The sequence below is a fragment of the Oncorhynchus mykiss genome, chromosome 16 (assembly GCF_013265735.2).
Source record: "Oncorhynchus mykiss isolate Arlee chromosome 16, USDA_OmykA_1.1, whole genome shotgun sequence".
Lineage (NCBI taxonomy): Eukaryota > Metazoa > Chordata > Actinopteri > Salmoniformes > Salmonidae > Oncorhynchus > Oncorhynchus mykiss.
The window spans coordinates 53,525,680-53,544,996 of NC_048580.1; the positions used below are offsets into that span (position 1 = coordinate 53,525,680).

The 19,317-nt window shown below is 45.8% G+C and overlaps 1 protein-coding gene across 3 annotated transcripts in view; it reads left to right on the forward strand.

The window, feature by feature from the left end:
• The first annotated feature begins 6,377 nt into the window (after positions 1-6,377).
• The window catches only part of vps13d (vacuolar protein sorting 13 homolog D), a 67,716-nt gene continuing 54,776 nt past the window's right edge, over positions 6,378-19,317 (forward strand). For all 3 annotated transcript variants that reach the window (XM_036947251.1, XM_036947253.1, XM_036947252.1), the window contains exons 1-15: positions 6,378-6,939; positions 8,717-8,925; positions 9,141-9,218; positions 9,978-10,168; positions 11,075-11,155; positions 11,251-11,367; positions 11,461-12,301; positions 12,705-12,872; positions 13,124-13,254; positions 13,354-13,420; positions 13,538-13,717; positions 16,003-16,133; positions 16,340-16,472; positions 16,666-18,945; positions 19,089-19,243. In XM_036947251.1, the coding sequence (XP_036803146.1) occupies positions 8,829-8,925; positions 9,141-9,218; positions 9,978-10,168; positions 11,075-11,155; positions 11,251-11,367; positions 11,461-12,301; positions 12,705-12,872; positions 13,124-13,254; positions 13,354-13,420; positions 13,538-13,717; positions 16,003-16,133; positions 16,340-16,472; positions 16,666-18,945; positions 19,089-19,243 (4,650 nt within the window). In that variant the 5' untranslated portion in view covers positions 6,378-6,939; positions 8,717-8,828. The remainder of the gene's footprint in view (positions 6,940-8,716; positions 8,926-9,140; positions 9,219-9,977; positions 10,169-11,074; positions 11,156-11,250; positions 11,368-11,460; positions 12,302-12,704; positions 12,873-13,123; positions 13,255-13,353; positions 13,421-13,537; positions 13,718-16,002; positions 16,134-16,339; positions 16,473-16,665; positions 18,946-19,088; positions 19,244-19,317) is intronic.

The window sequence follows — 19,317 nt, forward strand, 5'->3', positions numbered from 1 at the left end:
TGCTATTGCAGTCCGACACAGGATGTTTTTGTGCTGGTCGAGGGCAGTCAGGTCTGGAGTGAACCAAGGGCTATATCTGTTCTTAGTTCTGCATTTTTTTATTTTTATACTGAGTCTTGCATGAAAGCCCGTGTTGTTCCAGGTGACTGTGTGATCTTGCTCTCCCTGGCTGATGTGAGTAAAGCGTTTATAAACAGGTTAACACTCGCAAGGTCTCCGGGCCAGACGGAATACCAGGGCGGGATTTTCAAAGCATGTGCGAACCAGCTGGCAAGTGTCTTTGCAGACATTTTTATCCTATCCCTGACCAGCTGTGTTACCAACTTTGTTCAAGCAGACCACTATAGTCACCATGCCCAAAAACAGCAAGGTAACCTGCCTAAATGACTATCAGCCCATAGCACTCACGCCTATAGCCATGAAATGCTTTGAAAGGCTGATTATGGCTCACATCATCATCCCAGACACCCCAGACACCCTGGAGATGGGGAGCTTTGGGAGGGGGGATTGGAGGTGGAGGTATTTTGGGGTGGACTGTGGGGGGTCTTGGATAGTCGAGCGGCTTCAATGCAGGTGGATTGTGGTTTAAAATAAGGTTTTCAAGAATGCTGTTCATTGACCGCAGATCAACATACAACAGCATAGTCCTTTACAAGCTCATCACCTAGCTCTGGACCCTGGGACTGACCATCTCCCTCTGCAACTGGATCCTGGACTTTCTGGATTCCCTTGCGGGTCGCCCCCAGGTGATGAGGGTAGGCAACAACACATCTGCCACGCTAACTATCAACACTGAGACCCGTCAGGGGTGTGTGCTTAGTCCCCTCCTGTACTCTCTGTTCACCCACGACTGCATGGCCGCGTACGACTCGAACACCATCGTCAAGTTTGCTGACGACACGCGTGGTAGGACTGATCACCGATGACAATGAGACAGCCTATAGGGAGGAAGTCAGAGACCTGGCAGCGTGGCACTAGGACAACAACCTCTCCCTCAACGTCAGCAAGACAAAGGAGCTAATCGTTGACTACAGGAAACAGAGGAGCGAGCACACCCCAATCCACATCGATGGGGCTGTAGTGCAGTAGGTATGAGTGCTTCAAGTTCCTCGGTGTCCTCATCACTAAGGACATGGTCTACACACACCCACAAAGAGGGCACGACAGCGCCTTTTCCGCATCAGGAGGCTGAAAAGATTTGGCATGTGCCTTCAGATCCTCAAAATGTTATACAGCTGCACCATTGAGAGCATCTTGACTGGCTGCATGACTGCTTGGTCAACTACAAGGCACCCAATCACAGGGCGCTTCAGAGTGTCACGTCTTGACCATAGAGAGCCCTTGGCATTCTCTATGGTGCAATAGGTCAGAGTGTGACTAGGGGGTGTTCTAGTCCTGTATTTCTATGTTGGTGTGAGTATGGTTCCCAATTGGAGGCAGCTGATGATCGTTGCCTCTAATTGGGGATCATACTTAGTGTGGTCCTTTTCCCACCTGCGTTCGTGGGATATTGTTTCGTTTTGGTTTAGTGATTTGTGCGCTACGAACTTCACGTTTGTTTATTCTTTGTTGTTTTTTGAAGGTTCACTTTAATAAATATGTGGAACTCTACTCATGCTGCGCCTTGGTCCGCTCATTATGTATATGACGAATGTGACAGAATATCCCACCACTACAGGGCCAAGCGTACCATGGAGGTAAAGGAGAGCTGGACATGGGAGGAAATAATGGGTGGATGCGAGACCCTTCCTTGGCGGGAGTCGCCAAGGAGTATAGGAGGACAGCGACGACGCCAGGGTCCGCGGCCATAGAAACCCCAAGATTTATTTTTGGCGGGGCACAAGGGGCTGTAGGTTGAGCCGAGGAGAGAGCCAGAGACCATCGGGGAGTCGATGGAGCTGTTGGAGGAGGGAGATCGGAGAGAGATGTTGGTTAGGTGTATTCTGCAAGGCTTTCGCCCTGAAGAGCGTGTAATCAATCCAGTGCCACCTGTGCCGGCTCCACGCACCAGGCCTCCAGTGCGCCTCCCCAGCCCGGCAAGTCCTGTGGCGGCTCCCCTCACTCGCCCTGAAGAGCATGTCATCAGTCCGGTGCCACCTGTGTCGGCTCCACGCACCAGGCCTCCAGTGCGCCTCCCCAGCACGGTAAGTCCTGTGCCGGCTCCCCGCGCTCGTCCACCAGTGCGTGTCATCAGTCCGGTGCCACCTGTGCTGGCTCCACGCACCAAGCCTCCAGTGCGTCTCCCCAGCCTAGTACATCCTGTGCCGGCTCCCCGCGCTCGTCCACTAGTGCGTGTGTACAGTCCGGAGTCTCCAGCGACGGTCTACAGCCCGGAACCTCCAGCGACAGTTCACAGTCCGGAGCTTCCAGCGACAGTTCACAGTCAGGAGCTTCCAGCGACGGTTCACAGTCCGGAGCTTCCAGCGACGGTCAACGGTCCGGAGCTTCCAGAGACGGTCAACGGTTCCGAGCCTTCAGCAACGGTCAACGGTCCGGAGCCTCCAGTGACGGTCCATGGCCTGGAGAGTTAGTGCAAAAAAGGGTCAATGCTGCTAGTTCGGGTAGCCATTTGATTAGCTATCTAGCAGTCTTGTTTAGCAGTCGTATGGCTGGAGGTAGAAGATGTTCAGGGTCCTTTTGGTTCCAGACTTGGTGCACTGGTACAGCTTGCCATGCGGTAGAAGAAAGAACAGTCTATGGCATGTGTGGCTAGAGTCTTTGTTAATTTTTTGGGGAATGGTATGGAGGTCCTGGATGGCAAGCGTCTCGGTCCAGAGATGTACTGGGCAGTACTCAACACCCTCTGTGTCACGTACTCGAGGGTGGTGAATTTGCCATACCAAGCGGTGATGCAGCTAGTCAAAACACTCTTGATGGTGCAGCTGTAGAACTTTTTGAGGATCCGAGGGCCCATGGCAAATCTTTTCAGCCTCCAGAGGGGGGAGAGGCGCCCTCTTTACGACTGTGTCGGTGTGTGTGGACCTGTCACGGACGTCGTCATGGAAATGACCGGACCAAGGTACAGCGTGGTGAACGTACATTTTCCTTTATTTATATCAATGTCGCCAACAAAACAAGAAACAAAGAAACGACCGTGAAGCTTACCAGGGCTATAGTGCCTCTAACAAAGTCAACTACCCACAAAATACAAAGGAAAAAAGGCTGCTTAAGTATGATTCCCAATCAGAGACAACGATAGACAGCTGTCCCTGATTGAGAACCATACCCGGCCAAACATACTGCATAAGCCAACACACATAACATGCACACGTGCATACTGATGCCTCACACACACATTCACACTCGCCACATGCGCTGCTGCTACTGTCTATTATCTATCCTGTTGCCTAGTCACTTTACCCCTACCTATATGTACATAGCTACCTCAATTACCTTTTACCCCTGCAGATTGACTCGGTAATGGTACTTCCTGTATATAGTCATGTACATTACTGAGGCCGAGCTCAGGGCCTCTATGTCAAGCGTTGTCAGAGGAAGGCCCCACTAACTTCCAAAGACTAAAGCTACCCAAGCAATAGACTGTTCACTCTGCTACAGTCTGGCAAACGGTACCGGAGCATCGGCTCTTGGGCCAACAGGCTCTGAAACAGCTTCTACCCCCAAGCCATAAGACTGCTAAATAGTTCATTAAATGGTTACCCGGACTACTTGCACTGACCCTACCTTACACTGACTCACAAGTCTAAATATAGACACTATAACATACACTCACTCACACACACTACACTCTCACACAAAACCCACACACATTCACATACAATACTGTACATACGCACACACGCACAACACACATGCATACTGACACAACACAAACACGCACGCGCGTACCGACACAACACGAACACATATACACACGCATACCAACACAACACAAACATATGCTGCTGCCACTCTGTTCTTCATTTGACTTGTATTGTTATCAATCCTGATGCCTAGTCACTTTACCCTGCCTTTATGTACATACAGTATCTTCTACCTTCTATCTGGTACTGCCTGTATATAGCTCCACATTGATCTGGTACTGGTACTGCCTGTATATAGCTCCACATTGATCTGGTACTGGTACTGCCTGTATATAGCTCCACATTGATCTGGTACTGGTACTGCCTATATATAGCTCCACATTGATCTGGTACTGGTACTGCCTGTATATAGCTCCACATTGATCTGGTACTGGTACTGCCTGTATATAGCTCCACATTGATCTGGTACTGGTACTGCCTGTATATAGCTCCACATTGATCTGGTACTGGTACTGCCTGTATATAGCTCCACATTGATCTGGTACTGGTACTGCCTGTATATAGCTCAATTATTGTGTATTTTATTCCTTTTGTGTTGCTATTTTTATTTCTATTAGAATTTTTTAAATGCATCGTTGGTAAGGGCTCGTAAGCAAGTATTTCATACTAAAGTCTACATCTGCTGCATGTGACAAATACAATTTGATTTGATTAAAATAATCTCATGTGTGTGTGTGTGTGTGTGTGTGTGTGTGTGTGTGTGTGTGTGAGAGAGAGAGAGAGAGAGAGAGAGAGAGAGATAGAAATGAGAACAATATCAATTCTTTCCCATTAGGGCCAGTTTGGGTGAGGGTGAGTGGGCCTCCCATCTTCCCCTTTCCTCGCCTCGTAGATGTGGAGGGTTACAGATCTGTGAGCTGGAACAGATGGCCTACTTTGACCCTGTGGGTTTGCCTTGGATTATGTGGTGGCACAGGACCAGCCTGTGGAGTGAGTGGGGGTGGGGTTTATGGGGGTAGTGTTGTGGGAAGATTCACATCTGCCAGGACTAAATGCTGCTGGACGGTGATGGGAGTTGGGGAAACATGGGGGGTTATGCTTGCAGAATATACTATAGGGGAGACCTAGTGCGGTTATTACCATAGAGATGCTATAATTAATGTGTTGTATTTAATTATGGGATTATTACACTGTTTACTCTTATCTGTATGTCTCGGCCCTTGTATAACTAATTTAACCACATTATTTGAAACAATACACCAATCCATTTTCAACCTAACATCATTAAGTATCTTAGTAAGGGAACTATATCCTTTCCTGGTGAATCGACTACAGCCAAAGTAAGTAGGAAATCATTAAGATTTAGGTTTTGTGTGTGTGCATGCATGTGTGTGCGTGTCTGTCTGTGTGTGTATATGTTATCTGATGAACTCTTGGGATCATGCCAGCCAAGTAATTACACAAGGGGTTTGAAACACAGTGGGGCCTTGAACGGGAGTCATTGTAGATGATGACAGTAGAGATGGATGGATGATGGGGGAATCATGGGAATCTAATGGATATGGTGTTAGTCCAGACGTAAATGTTGCCCTGGGATTAGAATTGGCACTTGGTCTCACAAGATTGCATTTCTGTAAACCTACTATAGAACAGCCCAAACTGGACACTTTTTCCAGTGACAACGTTGCACCGGCCAACTTATTGCAGCATGTGGTAGGAGAATCAAATCAAACTTTTTTACAAGTGCATTTTAACTTTTTGAAACAATTTACAGTAAAATAAAAGAGAAAGGTTACAAAAATACCATTAAATGTTTTACATTTCAATCATAAAAATATGTTAAAAGACAAAATGAAAACCTAAAAGAATGAAATTATACCAGTTATAGGCTATATTCTTCAATCTTTTCCTCTTTCCTCTCGACTCATTAAGATACAGCTCCTGTCAAACACACCCACTCCAAACACACCCACTCCAAATTCTACTTTGGACATCTACTTCGGCCAAAGATGAGTTTTGTCAACATAGTATCCTCGTTATTTCAACTTAATTCATCAACATGACTGTGTTTCACTGTGGCAATTTGGTTGAATTAGTCAAATGTCATCAATTTAAACAGTTTATGGTCTATTGTAATTTATTTTCCACATGGAATATTCCACAACTAGGCTACAATGTATCAGCCTAATGCCTGGAAATAAAAGCTCCTTAGTTTCTGACATTTTGAATGTTGGAAAGTTTGGTATGCCAGGTGATTTGTAGATCAGACTGTAGCACCAATAACTGATGGACAAATTGCACCCCCTTGTGATGATAGCTAGATAGCAGGATCACGTAATTAAATGCATCTGTATGGGAAAGCTATAGTAATACATTTTGGTCAACTGTTGAGCCACAAATGACATAATTGCTATTTCTGAGGAAATTGAAATGGGCTCAAATGTTTAATTCTTGATGAATTTAGTGTCGCTCAGGCCCATAGTAAATATGAGACAATCAAAAAAATCTCAGATCAATTTCACTTCCAGACACTAGGGGTCCTCAGTGGCTAGCGGTGCATGATGTCTCAAAACGTATTTGTTTTTATCACGTGACAGGAAAGTCCCCGTTGGAACGTTTGCCAAACAAGGAAGCAAACCTGCAGCTAGCTAATGCCCGCGACTTTGCTGACAGCTAGTGGGGGTGAAGTCCGAAACAAAATTTGAAGACGTTTATGATCACAGTTAGCTAGCTTCACGTCCTGTGGCTAACTTTCGGTACATTCAGCAAGGACTGTCTACTCGCTCTTGTCTTTCTGCTAATGCTATAAGATCCAACGAAGCTTGCCTGGCCAGTTTAGCTGGCTAGCTAGCATTCTCCTTGTCGACGAGTGTGTGTGCTGTCTGCATTCCTGTGTTGAGTTTTTGACAGAGGACTTTTCACTTATTTTGTCTTTCGCCCTAACGGTGGGTGACTGTCCTAGGTAGCTAGCAAGGACATTGTTCACCCAGTCACTTTTCACTTTTCAGGCTTTTGAATAGAGCGCTACGTAAGATAACTAGCTAGCTAGGTGGTTAGCTAACGGCGCTTTTCGACTGTCATTCTTTTCTCTTGAGTTTTTGACACATCGCATCGGACTAGCTGTATCATGGGCACAAACACATTAACAACTAGCTAGCTAACTAGCTAGCTTAAGGTAAGTTGTCTTTTAAAATCATTGGCAGCTGGGCTGGCAACTTTAGCCATAACTAACTATGTTATCTGATTTATCCAAGTAGTGACACAGTAGCCATCGTTGTCAAAATAGAAACGACCTGTGATATCTGCCTACAATCTAGTCTGGCGTTAGGGTTATCCACTTCAAAAAACACGAGGATTTCGACACGCACCATCTGATTGTTCTGAAATCGTTTATGTTAGAATTGATTGCATTTTAATTTATAGGATTCATATATTAATATTAAGTAAATATCATCCGATTTGGACCAAACTGTTTTCTAACAATGGGTTAGGCATGAGGAATCCAAATGAATGGTCAAACGACACCCCACATTAATCCCACCCCAACAACCAATTATATAGTAACAGTTCTGTGTCTGACAAGTAGTATGGATGTGCGGCTCTGAGCATTGTTTCTTCATCCTATGTAATGAATTCCCAGTTAATTTGGTGACGTTTTCCCCTGTTAAGAAAAAATGGTCATGGAAGTTGTTAGGTTTATGTCTCATCATACATCCTGATATTACCAGGTTCTGATCAATAGATGGTGCTGTTCATGCTATTAGGTGAAAAGTTTGAAAGAACCCCCCCCCCCTCTCAATGCTAACAGGGTAGTTAGTACAAAATTACATTGGTTTCCTAAGCCTGTGAGCAGTCTATTGACATTGTATGATAGCAACTCATGCTTTTGTTCGCCACTGTTCCAAATGCAAACCTTTTAGCATTTGTGGCACAAATCCAATGCAATTCAATGCTACCTATGTTAGTATTTTCACACTAAATGTTCAAATCATCCTAAAGTATCTGAAAATGAATTAAGGCAATAATGCTACTTATAGATTTGGATATGAATTTTGAAAATGGAAATATAAGTACCATTGACATGCATTGGATTTGTTACAAATTATAAAACGTTTGCGTTTAAAACATTGGCCAGGTAAACAAAACCAAAGCATGGGTTGCTGTCATACCTTGTCCATAGACTGCTTAAACTAAGATGTAAAAAAAACAAAAAAATCACCTAATAGCAGGAACAGCACCATCTAGTTTTTAGAACTTGGTATTAACAGGATGCAGGATATGACATAAACCTAACAACTTCAATGACACATTTCTCTGATGAAGAAACAATACTCTGAGCCACAGTTCCATACTACTTGTCAGACATAGAAAACTAATACTGTATACTCATATTTGGGATTGGCTGGGGTATGTGGGGTCCATGGGTGGATTTTGACAATTTCTTTGGATTCCTCATGTCTTACTCACTGTTAGAAAAAGTTTGGTCCAAATTGGATGTTGGGTTCTATATTTATTAAATATTATATGAATCCTATACAAATGTCCAATTTGGGTGCAATCCATTAGCTTAATTTCTCAGATAAAATCAGAAACGATTTCAGAACAATCTGAGATGGTGGGTGTCCTGGCTTGCTGAAATGACATTGAATAATGGCACATTAGCTTGGCATTTGTGTAGAGTTAGCTCTAAAATGAATGCCAAACTTGAGTCAATGTTTTGGAAAGTTGGTAGCATGCTAGTTGGCTACTGTCAGATTTAGTATCTAGGCTAGCTGTCGGGGAAACTGCCATCGTATGACTGTTGTGAAGAGCACCATCAGGTGTTAAGATTGCATTGCAACATAACTTTGTTCTAAATAATGTGTGTTGCCTCATACCAGTTCACAATAGAATGAGGACTCGAGCCATGCTGCTTTAATGTTTGGTTGTCTTTACCTTTTTTTTTTAACCAGATTTCATGTTAATCTGGAGAGGCTGCCACTCCAAGATTCCAGACCTTTTCATCCAAGATTTCCCCCCACACCTTCCCCACAAAGCCCCACTCCCTCTCCCTGACCCCTCATAATGTTGGAGGGACTTGTTGCCTGGGTACTCAACACATACCTAGGCAAATATGTCAGCAACCTAAATACAGACCAGCTCTCCATCGCCCTCCTCAAAGGTACCCTGTCTGTCTGTCTGTTCGTTTGGCTGCCTCAGGGTGTCCACCATCAGTTTCTATGATGACATCATCCTCGCTCTTACCCTCATTGAATTTGACAGCTCTTCAACGTGCTATGTTACCAGAATCCCTGCAGTATACAATATAGCATAATCATAATGTATCATGCATTTACTGTAGCTGTAGCACTGTATCTGAAACCCTTGTCTTCCTAGGGGCGGTGGAGCTGGAGAACCTTCCCTTAAGGAAAGATGCCCTCCGAGAGTTTGATCTGCCCTTTGAGGTCAAAGCAGGTGAGTGATCCATCAAAAAACCTTTTATCAGTCAGGCTATCATTGAAAACATTCACAAGAACTATATAAAAAAAATATAGAATTAAACTCAATATGCCCAATATGAGTTATTATGAGTTGAGCAAAAGATTGGCCTTCATTCCTGGGCACTCACCACACTTATCTCCAGTCCTTGCTGATCAATACTGCTTGTTTGACCTTTTGTTCACTAAAAGAATGTCAACAATCAGTGTTATTTAGTCTGGTAACAAGCATGCACCCATAATGGCAAAGGAAATAAATAAAAAACATTATTTTTTTCACCTTTATTTAACCAGGTAAGCTAGTTGAGATCAAGTTCTCATTTGCAACTGCGACCTGGCCAAGATAAAGATAAATGGTTCAACATGCCTTTCTTTCAACCAAACCAGTGATTGGTTTAATTGTTAAGACTAGCTGGATGGTAAGTGGCTGTGTAGTCAGTGCAGCACAGTGATTAGTATGACAACAGTCTACAGTTCTTAGACATACAATAATAAATACACAACAGCAACACTTATTTGAGGTTGAGCAATGTTCATTTAGTCACTTCAAATGAATGTTATCTCAGCTTTTATGTCGTTTATCTTCAATATTTGATTTGAAGTTAGTGTATTGATAAGGAGAAGGGGCACCATTGTTATCTTCAGTAACTTCTTTACTAAGATAAATCAAGACACAATACACAGAGAATTATGAGTACTGTAGTACTTCATGCTACACCATGCTTTCGCTCTCCAGGCTTCATTGGGAAGATCACACTCCAGATCCCGTTCTACCGGCCCCACAGTGACCCCTGGGTCATCTCCATGTCCCAGCTCAACCTCATCATCGGCCCGGTCCGACCCCAGGAGTATGACAAGGAGACGGAGAGGGAGGCCGAGCGCGAACGCAAGAAACAGCTGCTCAAGGCACTAGAGGACAAGTGGAAGGTGTGTGGGAATGGTGGCAATAATCAGGCTCTTCTGTATTCTTATCTGTAGACTGTGTATGTATGCAGTATACAAAACATCATGAACACCTGCATTTTCCCTGACATAGACTGCCCATGTGAATCCAGGTGAATGCTATGATCCCTTATTGATGTCACTTGTTAAATCCACTTCAATCACTGTAGATGAAGGGGAGGAAACAGGTTAAATAATAATTTTAAAGTCTTGAGACAATTAGAACATGGATTGTGTATGTGTGCCATTCAGAGGTGGAATGTGCAAGACAGAAAATGTAAGTGCTTTTGAACAGGGTATGCTAGTAGGTGCCAGGCGCACCGGTTTTTGTCAAGAACTGCAATGCTTCTGGGTTTTTCACGCTCAACAGTGTCCTGTGTGTATCTAGACCAGTCCACCAGCCAACTTGACACAACTGTGGGACGCATTGGAGTCAGCATGGGCCAGCATCCCTGTGGAATGCTTTTGACAACTTTAAGATTCCATGCCCCGACGAATTTAGGCTGTTCTGAGGGAAATGGTGGGGGGGTGCGCAACGCAATATTAGGAAGGTGTTAATAAGGTTTTGAAAACTCAGTGTTTGTATGTAGACAGTTGCATTACTGTACTTAAAGACTAATGCTAGTGACCTGTGTTTTATCTTATAAATGTGATTTATTGATTGCATGTAATCAATATGGCCTTACTTTTGGAATCATTGTATTATGCTATTGCAGTGAAGAGTGGATTGCTTCCTACTTTTGCTGTGAAATTCTATGTATCCAAGAGGTCCACCAAGCCGCAGTTTACATATGATTGTGATATGTACAGTATCTTCAGCATTGTAATGATAGGGACATGTTGCTCATTAGACAACTAGTCGATGTTTTGATTGATGTACCTTTCCCTCAGAGCGAGTGTGAACAGAAAGGAGAGTCCTACTGGTACTCTGTCACTGCCTCTGTAGTCACCAGGATCGTGGAGAACATCGAGGTAAAATATCACATTCCTTTGGGACATGTCATTGCAATCCACTTGACTTGTGTTTAGAATCAGAACTGACTTTTCCCTTTGGGGTTCCTCTTCAGCTAAAGATACAAGATGTCCACTTGCGATTTGAGGATGACTTGACCAACCCAGGGAAGCCATTTTGCTTTGGTGTCTGCATCAACAACGTATCTGCACAGAACTCTTCAATAGAACCGGTAAGAAACATGTGCCAGTCAGACATCGCTTGCCATAGCAAGTGGGTATTGGCTGCTCTATCTAATAGTGAGTGTGTTCCTCCTTCTTAACAGGCACAAAGGCTCATGCGGCAAAAGCAACTGGAGATTAAAGAATTCAGCGTCTATTGGGACACAGTGTCGAGCATGTTGGGCGATCTCCCCGCCAATGAGATTCAGGAGGCCATGACCAAGTGCATGCAGAGCCGAGAGCACCAGTATATCTTTGAGCCGGTGTGTGCCTCGGTGCTGCTGAGGAGGAACGCCTCCAAGGAGCCTCTGAGGTCTCGCAACGTGCCCCGCATCGAGGGCCAGGTTCAGCTGAAGCCTCTATCCCTACGACTGTCACAGGTGCAGTACCAGCAGATCATGGCCTTCCTCAAAGAGCTGGACCGCAGGGAAAGGGAGATGATGTTCCGCCAGTGGAGACCCAAAGTCCCCGTCATCGGAAACTGCCGGCATTGGTGGATGTTTGCCATCCAGGCCAACCTGAGTGAGATTCGAGAGCAGAGGCGGAGGGGGAACTGGGAGTTTGCCCTGCAGAGGGCACGGGACGCCCAGCTTTACACCAACCTCTACTTCCAGAGGCTTAAAGGAGCCCCCCTCACCCCCCCGGAGGAGTGTGAATTGCAGAGAGTGGAGGATGAGCAGAATCTGGAGGAGTTGCAGAGCCTTAGGGGAGTTGTCCACGACTGCTTCCGCAAACAGGAGGAAATCGCAGAGAGTGTGAGAGAACCTATCGCTGAGAGCCCACCACCCTGTTCTCCCACAGAGAGCTCCATCCCCAAGAGTGGCAGCTCTGGCATGATCCAGTACCTGCAGTCTTGGTTCCCTGGCTGGGGCGGCTGGTACGGAGCGTACCCTGAGACGGGCCCTGATGAGCTCCTACCAGGTCCTGGCACCTGGGATATGCTGGGTAAGCACTAAGGGGCAAATTCTAACTTTCACTTAGTCATGCATTGATGTCAATGGGAGACTGAACATTTTAAGTTGTAGTTGGGATTCAACCCTGAGAGCTTTTCTCCCGGATCGTGGAACAAAAAATTGTATGTATGTTGCCATTGAGTGAGTGTAGTCAAAATATTGGGATAGCCTTTTAATACTAAAGACAGCAAATGCTATGTTGGTGTGTAGTACAGATGCAGTCTGTGTCTTTTAAGGACCTCACACTCTCTCAGTTGAAAATGGTTGCTTTTCCCCCTTGCCTATTCCCTATACATTTGTATCCCACTGTAAGGGACAAAAAGTCACAGTGCCATATGACTCAGTCGGTTCCAACCTAATCAACCAGATGGTGTCCCTCTCTGTTCCCTGTACAGAGGAGGATCTGTTTGACCCTCTGGAGGACTCTCAGACCCTCAACACCTTCACCAGGAGAGACCACCTTTTTGCCCGGCTAGAGTTCCAACTGGAGAAGGGAGCCGTCACCCTTTTCCACCAAGACAAGAGGGGAGCTGAGAGCGGTGTCATCGAGCTGAAGTTCTCAGGTACAGCATGGTGTCCAAAATGGCACCCTATTTCTTATATATAGCACACTACTTTTGGCCAGAGCCATAGGGGAATAGAGTGCCATTTCGGATGCAGATTTACTTTCTAGTATACTCCTCACCCAAATACTGATATTTGTTTGAGAACATAAGTTGATTGAGAATGCATGCTCATATGGGTAGTGGGTGCGGTGTGATAATGATTGATGGTTTGCCCAGAGCAATGCTGTAACGGTGTCTCCTTATCTCAGAGGTGAAGGTGGGAGTGGAGTCTCTGCCCCGCTCGGAGTCCTCTCTTCTGTCTGTCAAGCTGGGGGGCTTATTCCTCAGAGACCTCACCACCCAGGGCACCATCTTCCCCTTCCTTGTTTCCCCCAAACCGGTGAGGGAGCAGCAGGCCCGTTTGAGTTGAACATGTGAATAGATTGAACCTGTGCTATATGTACAGAATATTAATCTGTCATTGTTATCTTCCTAAAAGGACCAGGTTGTGGTTGCCATAAACCAGCCTTTTGGCCAGCCTAGCGGTGCTGAAACAAGCAGCTCAGGTGAGTGTTTAAGTTTACAAGAAGATTGCAAAATGCATGAATCACTTGTTAAATTAATTAATGTTATTTCATGAAATGGAATATAAATACAATAAAAGTTGATCTTTTTTTGGCCAGTCCCTAGCTCAGAGTCATCGGCGTCCCCTGTGTTTGAGATGATATACGAGCGCAACCCGGTTAGGTGTAAATTTGAGCGGAGACTGGAGGTGAACACTAGCCCTCTGAACATCATCTACAACCCTCAGGCCATTAAGAAAGTCACTGAGTTCTTCTACAAAGGAAGAGTCCACACCTCAGGTAAGATATATATATATATATATATCCATCTATATATCTCTCTCTCTCTGTGTGTGTACGTACGTATGTACATGCATACATACATACAGTTGAAGTCGGAAGTTTACATACACCTTAGTCAAATACATTTTTACAGTTTTCACAATTCCTGACATTTAATCCTAGTAAAAATTCCCTGTTTTACGTCAGTGAATGTGAAATGTCAGAATAATAGTAGAGAATGATTTATTTAAGCTTTTATTTCTTTCATCACATTCCCAGTGGGTCAGAAGTTTACATACACTCTATTAGTATTTGGTAGCATTGCCTTTAAATTGTTTAACTTGGGTTCAAATTTTGGGTAGCATTCCACAAGCTTCCCACATTAAGTTGGGTGAATTTTGGCCCATTCCTCCTGACAGTGCTGGAGTAACTGAGTCAGGTTTGTAGGCCTCCTTGCTCGCACACACTTTTTCAGTTCTGCCCACAAATGTTCTATGGGATTGAGGTCAGGGCTTTGTGATGGCCACTCTAATACCTTGACTTTGTTGTCCTCAAGCCATTTGGCCACAACTTTGGAAGTATTCTTGGGGTCATTGTCCATTTGGAAGACCCATTTGGAAGACCCAAGCTTTAACTGATGTCTTGAGATGTTGCTTCAATATATCCACATAATCTTCCTTCCTCATGAAGCCATCTATTTTGTGAAGTGCACCAGTCCCTCCTGCAGCAAGGCACCCCCAAAACATGATGCTGCCACCCCCGTGCTTCACGGTTGGGATGGTGTTCTTTGGCTTGCAAGCCTCCCCCTTTTTCCTCCAAACATAACAATGGTCATTATGGCCAAACAATTCTATTTTTGTTTCATCAGACCAGAGGACATTTCTCCAAAAAGTACAATCTTTGTCGCCATGTGCAGTTGCAAACCGTAGACTGGCTTTTTTTAATGGCGGTTTTGGAGCAGTGGCTTCTTCCTTGCTGAGCAGCCTTTCAGGTTATGTCAATATAGGACTCATTTTACTGTGGATATAGATACTTTTTTACCTGTTTCCTCCAGCATCTTCACAAGGTCCTTTGCTGTGGTTCTGGGATTGATTTGCACTTTTCGTATCAAAGTATGTTCATCTCTAGGAGACATAACGTGTCTCCTTCCTGATCCATTTGACGGCTGTGTGGTCCCATGGTGTTTATACTTGCGTACTATTGTTTGTGCAGATGAACGTTGTACCTTCAGGCGTTTGGAAATTGCTCCCAAGGATGAACCAGACTTCTGGAGGTCTACAATTGTCAATTATCCTATCAGAAGCTTCTAAAGCCATGCCATACTTTTCTGGAATTTTCCAAGCTGTTTAAAGAGACAGTCAATTTAATGTAGGTAAACTTCTGACCCACTGGAATTGTGATACAGTGAATTATAAGTGAAATAATGTGTGTGCATATGACATTTTTGCAAATTTATTACAAATATATACACACACCTTGTATGTATGTATGTGTGTGTGTGTGTGTGTATACACACACATATATATATCAAAAACAGGTTTGGACATTTTTGCAAATGTATTAAAAATAACAAACTGATATCACAAGTATTCAGACCCTTTACTCAGTACTTTGTTGAAGTACCTTTGGCAATGATTACAGCCTCAATTCTTCTTGGGTATGACGTTACAAGCTTGGTACACCTGTATTTGGGGAGTTTCTCGCATTCTTCTCTGCAGATCCTCCCAAGCTCTGTCAGGTTGGATGGGGAGTGTCGCTGCACAGCTATTTTCAGGTCTCTTCAGAAATGTTTGATCGTGTTTAAGTCCGGGCTCTGGCTGGGCCACTCAAGAACATTCAGAGACTTGTCCCAAAGCCACTCCTGCGTTGTCTTGGCTGTGTGCATAGGGTCATTGTCCTGTTGGAAGGTGAACCTTTGCCCCAGTGGATGCGGTCCTGAGCGCTCTGGAGCACGTTTTCATCAAGGATCTCGCTGTACTTTGCTCCGAACATTTCTAAAAACCTGTTTTCGCTTTGTCTTTATTGGGGTATTGTGTGTAGATTGATTAGGAAAACATTTCATCTATTTTTGAACAAGGCTGTAATGTAACAAAATGTGGAAAAGGGAAGTGTCTGAATACTTTCCGAAGGCACTGTATTTATCCACCACACGGCAGTGTTGTTTGCCCTTTTGCTGATGAGAAGGGTGGGATGTAAAGGCTGTATCTAGCACTGTAGTCTATATTTCCCATGTGCTCAGGATACAACATTTCCATTCTGAGGAAAATAAAAGGTTTTAAAAGATATTATGGTCTGTTTGTCAGGTTTTGGGTACCAGTCGGAGCTGGAGGTGAGAGTGGCGGAAGCTGCCAGGAGGCAATACAACAAGCTCAAGATGCAGACCAAGGCGGAGATCAGACAAACCCTCGACCAGCTACTAGTGGGAGAGTTCATTGTAATAACTTTTGACTTCTTTCCTCTCACACCATGTGTCAATCTAATGTTGTAGTTGAACTGTGAAGTTGATGATATGATTATTTATCACATAATTAATGGTTATTGTATATTGGAAAAATAATTCCCCCCTTTTTTAAGTGTCTGTAATTGGTTTATACTAATGTTGTGTGTGACTTTGTACTTTTGCTCTATTTGACATTACAGGAGAACAGTAAGCGCTGGACTATGAAGTTGGATATCTGTGCCCCCCAGGTGATCTTCCCAGATGACTTCCAGTCACAAGACCCCATGTTAGTGGTGGTTGACCTGGGACGGATTCTCCTCACTAACTCACAAGGTAAAATTATCTCACATCTTGACACATTTGACTAAAATTATTCTTTCAAAGGTAGACTAAGCACCGTCTGCAGTCTTGTAAAATGGTTGTTGTTGATAAGTAATAAGCAGGAAGTTCTTTCTGTAGTTTTTCTTTGTCTATATTGTATTAAAGATATTCTGTTTAAAATGTACGTTTTATTTTCTCTTTAAAGATGACACTAAAACAAAGTCGAAGACCACTCAGCCGGAGGGGGAGGAGTATAACAGTGATGAAGAGTACCAGACTCCACTGGCCACACCCCCAAATTCTCCACCCCCTGAAATGGAGACTGAGTTCAAAGACCAGAACAAGTACCCCCAGCTCGCAAGCCTTAAATCCCCCGAGGGGGTCCAGGCCTTCAGCAGAAACCTCTACGAGAAGTACTCTCTGTCCTTCAAGGACCTGCAGATCATGGTGGGACGCTACAAAGACAACTGGAAGCACCTGCAGGAGAGCGAGGTGGGGCCCACCCACGTGGTTGAGAAGTTTAACGTGCTGCTGGAGCTGGAGCAGAGGCTGCGCTACACCTCCGACCCCCAGCTCCCTGGGGCTGTGCTTTCCGGGACCCTGCCAGATCTTAAGGTCCACATCAACCTGGAGAAGATGACCGCCCTCAGGAGCTGCCTGGCCCGACTGGGCAGCCCAGCTGAGGAGGACGAGGGCCAGGAAAAAGCAGAGAGCGTCAAGACGCCTGACCCCTCCAACCTGCGCCATGAGAAGATCTTCCAGAGGGAGGACAGCCAGTGGAAGCTCCAGGGCTCGGCCAAGAACCTTACCCAGAGCGTGATGACACTGGAGCAGCACACGAGGGAGGTCCTGGTGGAGTCACGCCTCCTCCTGGCTGAGTTCAACATCAACTACATGCAGCTGGGCGTGGAGAGCAACGGACGATACATCTCCGTCCTTAAGGTCTTCGGCACCAATGCCCATTTTGTGAAGCGGCCTTACGACGCAGAGGTGTCCCTCACCGTCCATGGCCTGCTGCTGGTGGACACGCTACAGACCTATGGTTCCGACTTTGACCTCCTGGTGGCCTCCCACAAGCACCTGAGCTTCGATGTGCCTACTGGCAGCCTCCGAGAGAGCCAGCCATCCTCCCCTGCCGGGCCCGAAGGGATGTCGCCCGAGCACCCTGCCCTCCACCGAGACTCCTCCTCTGGGTTACTCTTTGACAGATCCTCCCCGTTCAGCTCCTTCCTCAGAGACCAGGAGGCCCTCATCAAACTGGAGTACCAGTTTGTCAGCTCCGACTGCCCCTCCATGAACCTGGACAGCTCCCTCCAGGTGACCACTATGCAGGTCAACAACCTGGACATCATCCTCAACCCGGAGACCATGGTGGAGCTTCTCAAGTTCCTCCAGAAGTCTTTCCCCAAGGAGGAGAGCCCCTTGGCCCAGCAGCCATCGCCCCTTCCGGCGGGCCAGGGCCAGGAGGGTCAGGAGGAGACCTACCAGTCCACCTATGACCAGAACAAGGAGCTGACTGTGGAGATCCACAGGTTGAACCTGCTGCTGCTGAGGACTGTGGCCACTGGCAGTGTACTGGGCGGAGAGAAGAAAGGCTTGAAGATCGCCACGGCCAGTGTCAATGGCACTAAGGTCAACGTGTCCATGGGCAGCCGGCTGGATGTCAATGGCTCGCTGGGCTCTATCCAGCTAGTAGACTTGACCCAGGAGGGCGGCCGGAGCCAGTTTGTGGTCAGCATTGGCAACGTAGAAGACGACCCCTCGGCAGCAGGAGGCGTAGCCTTCTTCTGTGGCTCTGAAGGGGCCCCCTCAGAGGCGTTGAACTTCCGACTTCTGGAGCGCTCCCAGGGGGAGTGCTCATTAACACTGCAGATGGCCTCGCTGCACTACAACCACTCCGCCAAGTTCCTGAAGGAGCTGAGCCTCTCGGCCAACGAGCTGGAGGACAACTTCCGCTCCATGCTCAAGACAGCCGCCACCAAGGTGTCCACGGTGCTGGCAACCAAGACGGCCGAGTACAGCGGCATGGTCTCCCTGTTCGAGACGCCGTCGCGGCGCTCCAGGACCCAGAGCCAGAGCAACTGGAGCAACTATCCGTTTGAGGATGAAGAGGATTTGAGCGTGCAGGAGGAAGAACCCACCATAGACTCGTTTATGGTCAAGCTGATCCTCAATGTCAGCATCGAGTCACCAGTCGTGTCCATTCCCCGTAAACCTGGTCATCCCGAGCTCCTGGTGGGTCACCTGGGGAGTATCACCATCCAGAACTTTGTTGCCGGGCAGGACTCGGAAGGGGAGAGACTACAGGTGCTAGTGAAGGATATCCGGCTCTACTCACTCAATACCAGTCACCTTGTGTTGAGGAAGGTAGCTAGAACTGACAGCAGTTCCTCTAACCAATCTCCTTCTCACAACGGAAATATCAATCAGGACGAGCCACAGTTTACTCGCCATGACTTCTTTGAATATCTGAGTCGGGGAAAAGGTGAGGAGAAATTATTAGAATGGGAAGTGAAGAGTTTCCCCACCATTTCCTTTCCATTGTTTTGCTATATTTAGAGTTACTGTATTGTTGTATTACTGTGTTGGGTTGTTATGATAACTCCCACTTTTCTCTCTCTCTCTCAGCCTTCCATATTCTGAAAGACACCACCATTCAGTTTACCCTGGAGAAAGTTCCTCCCATTGATGAGGATACCCAGTTCACCTTCCTAACCACAGACGAGCCCTATAACAGCACAGGGTTACTTCGGGTGGAGGGCAAGTTTGTCAACGCAGTACAGGTATACTTTTCTCACATTTGTGACTTACTGCTCATCTCAAATGTATTTTCTTTGCGTCTTTGACTGAATCAAAT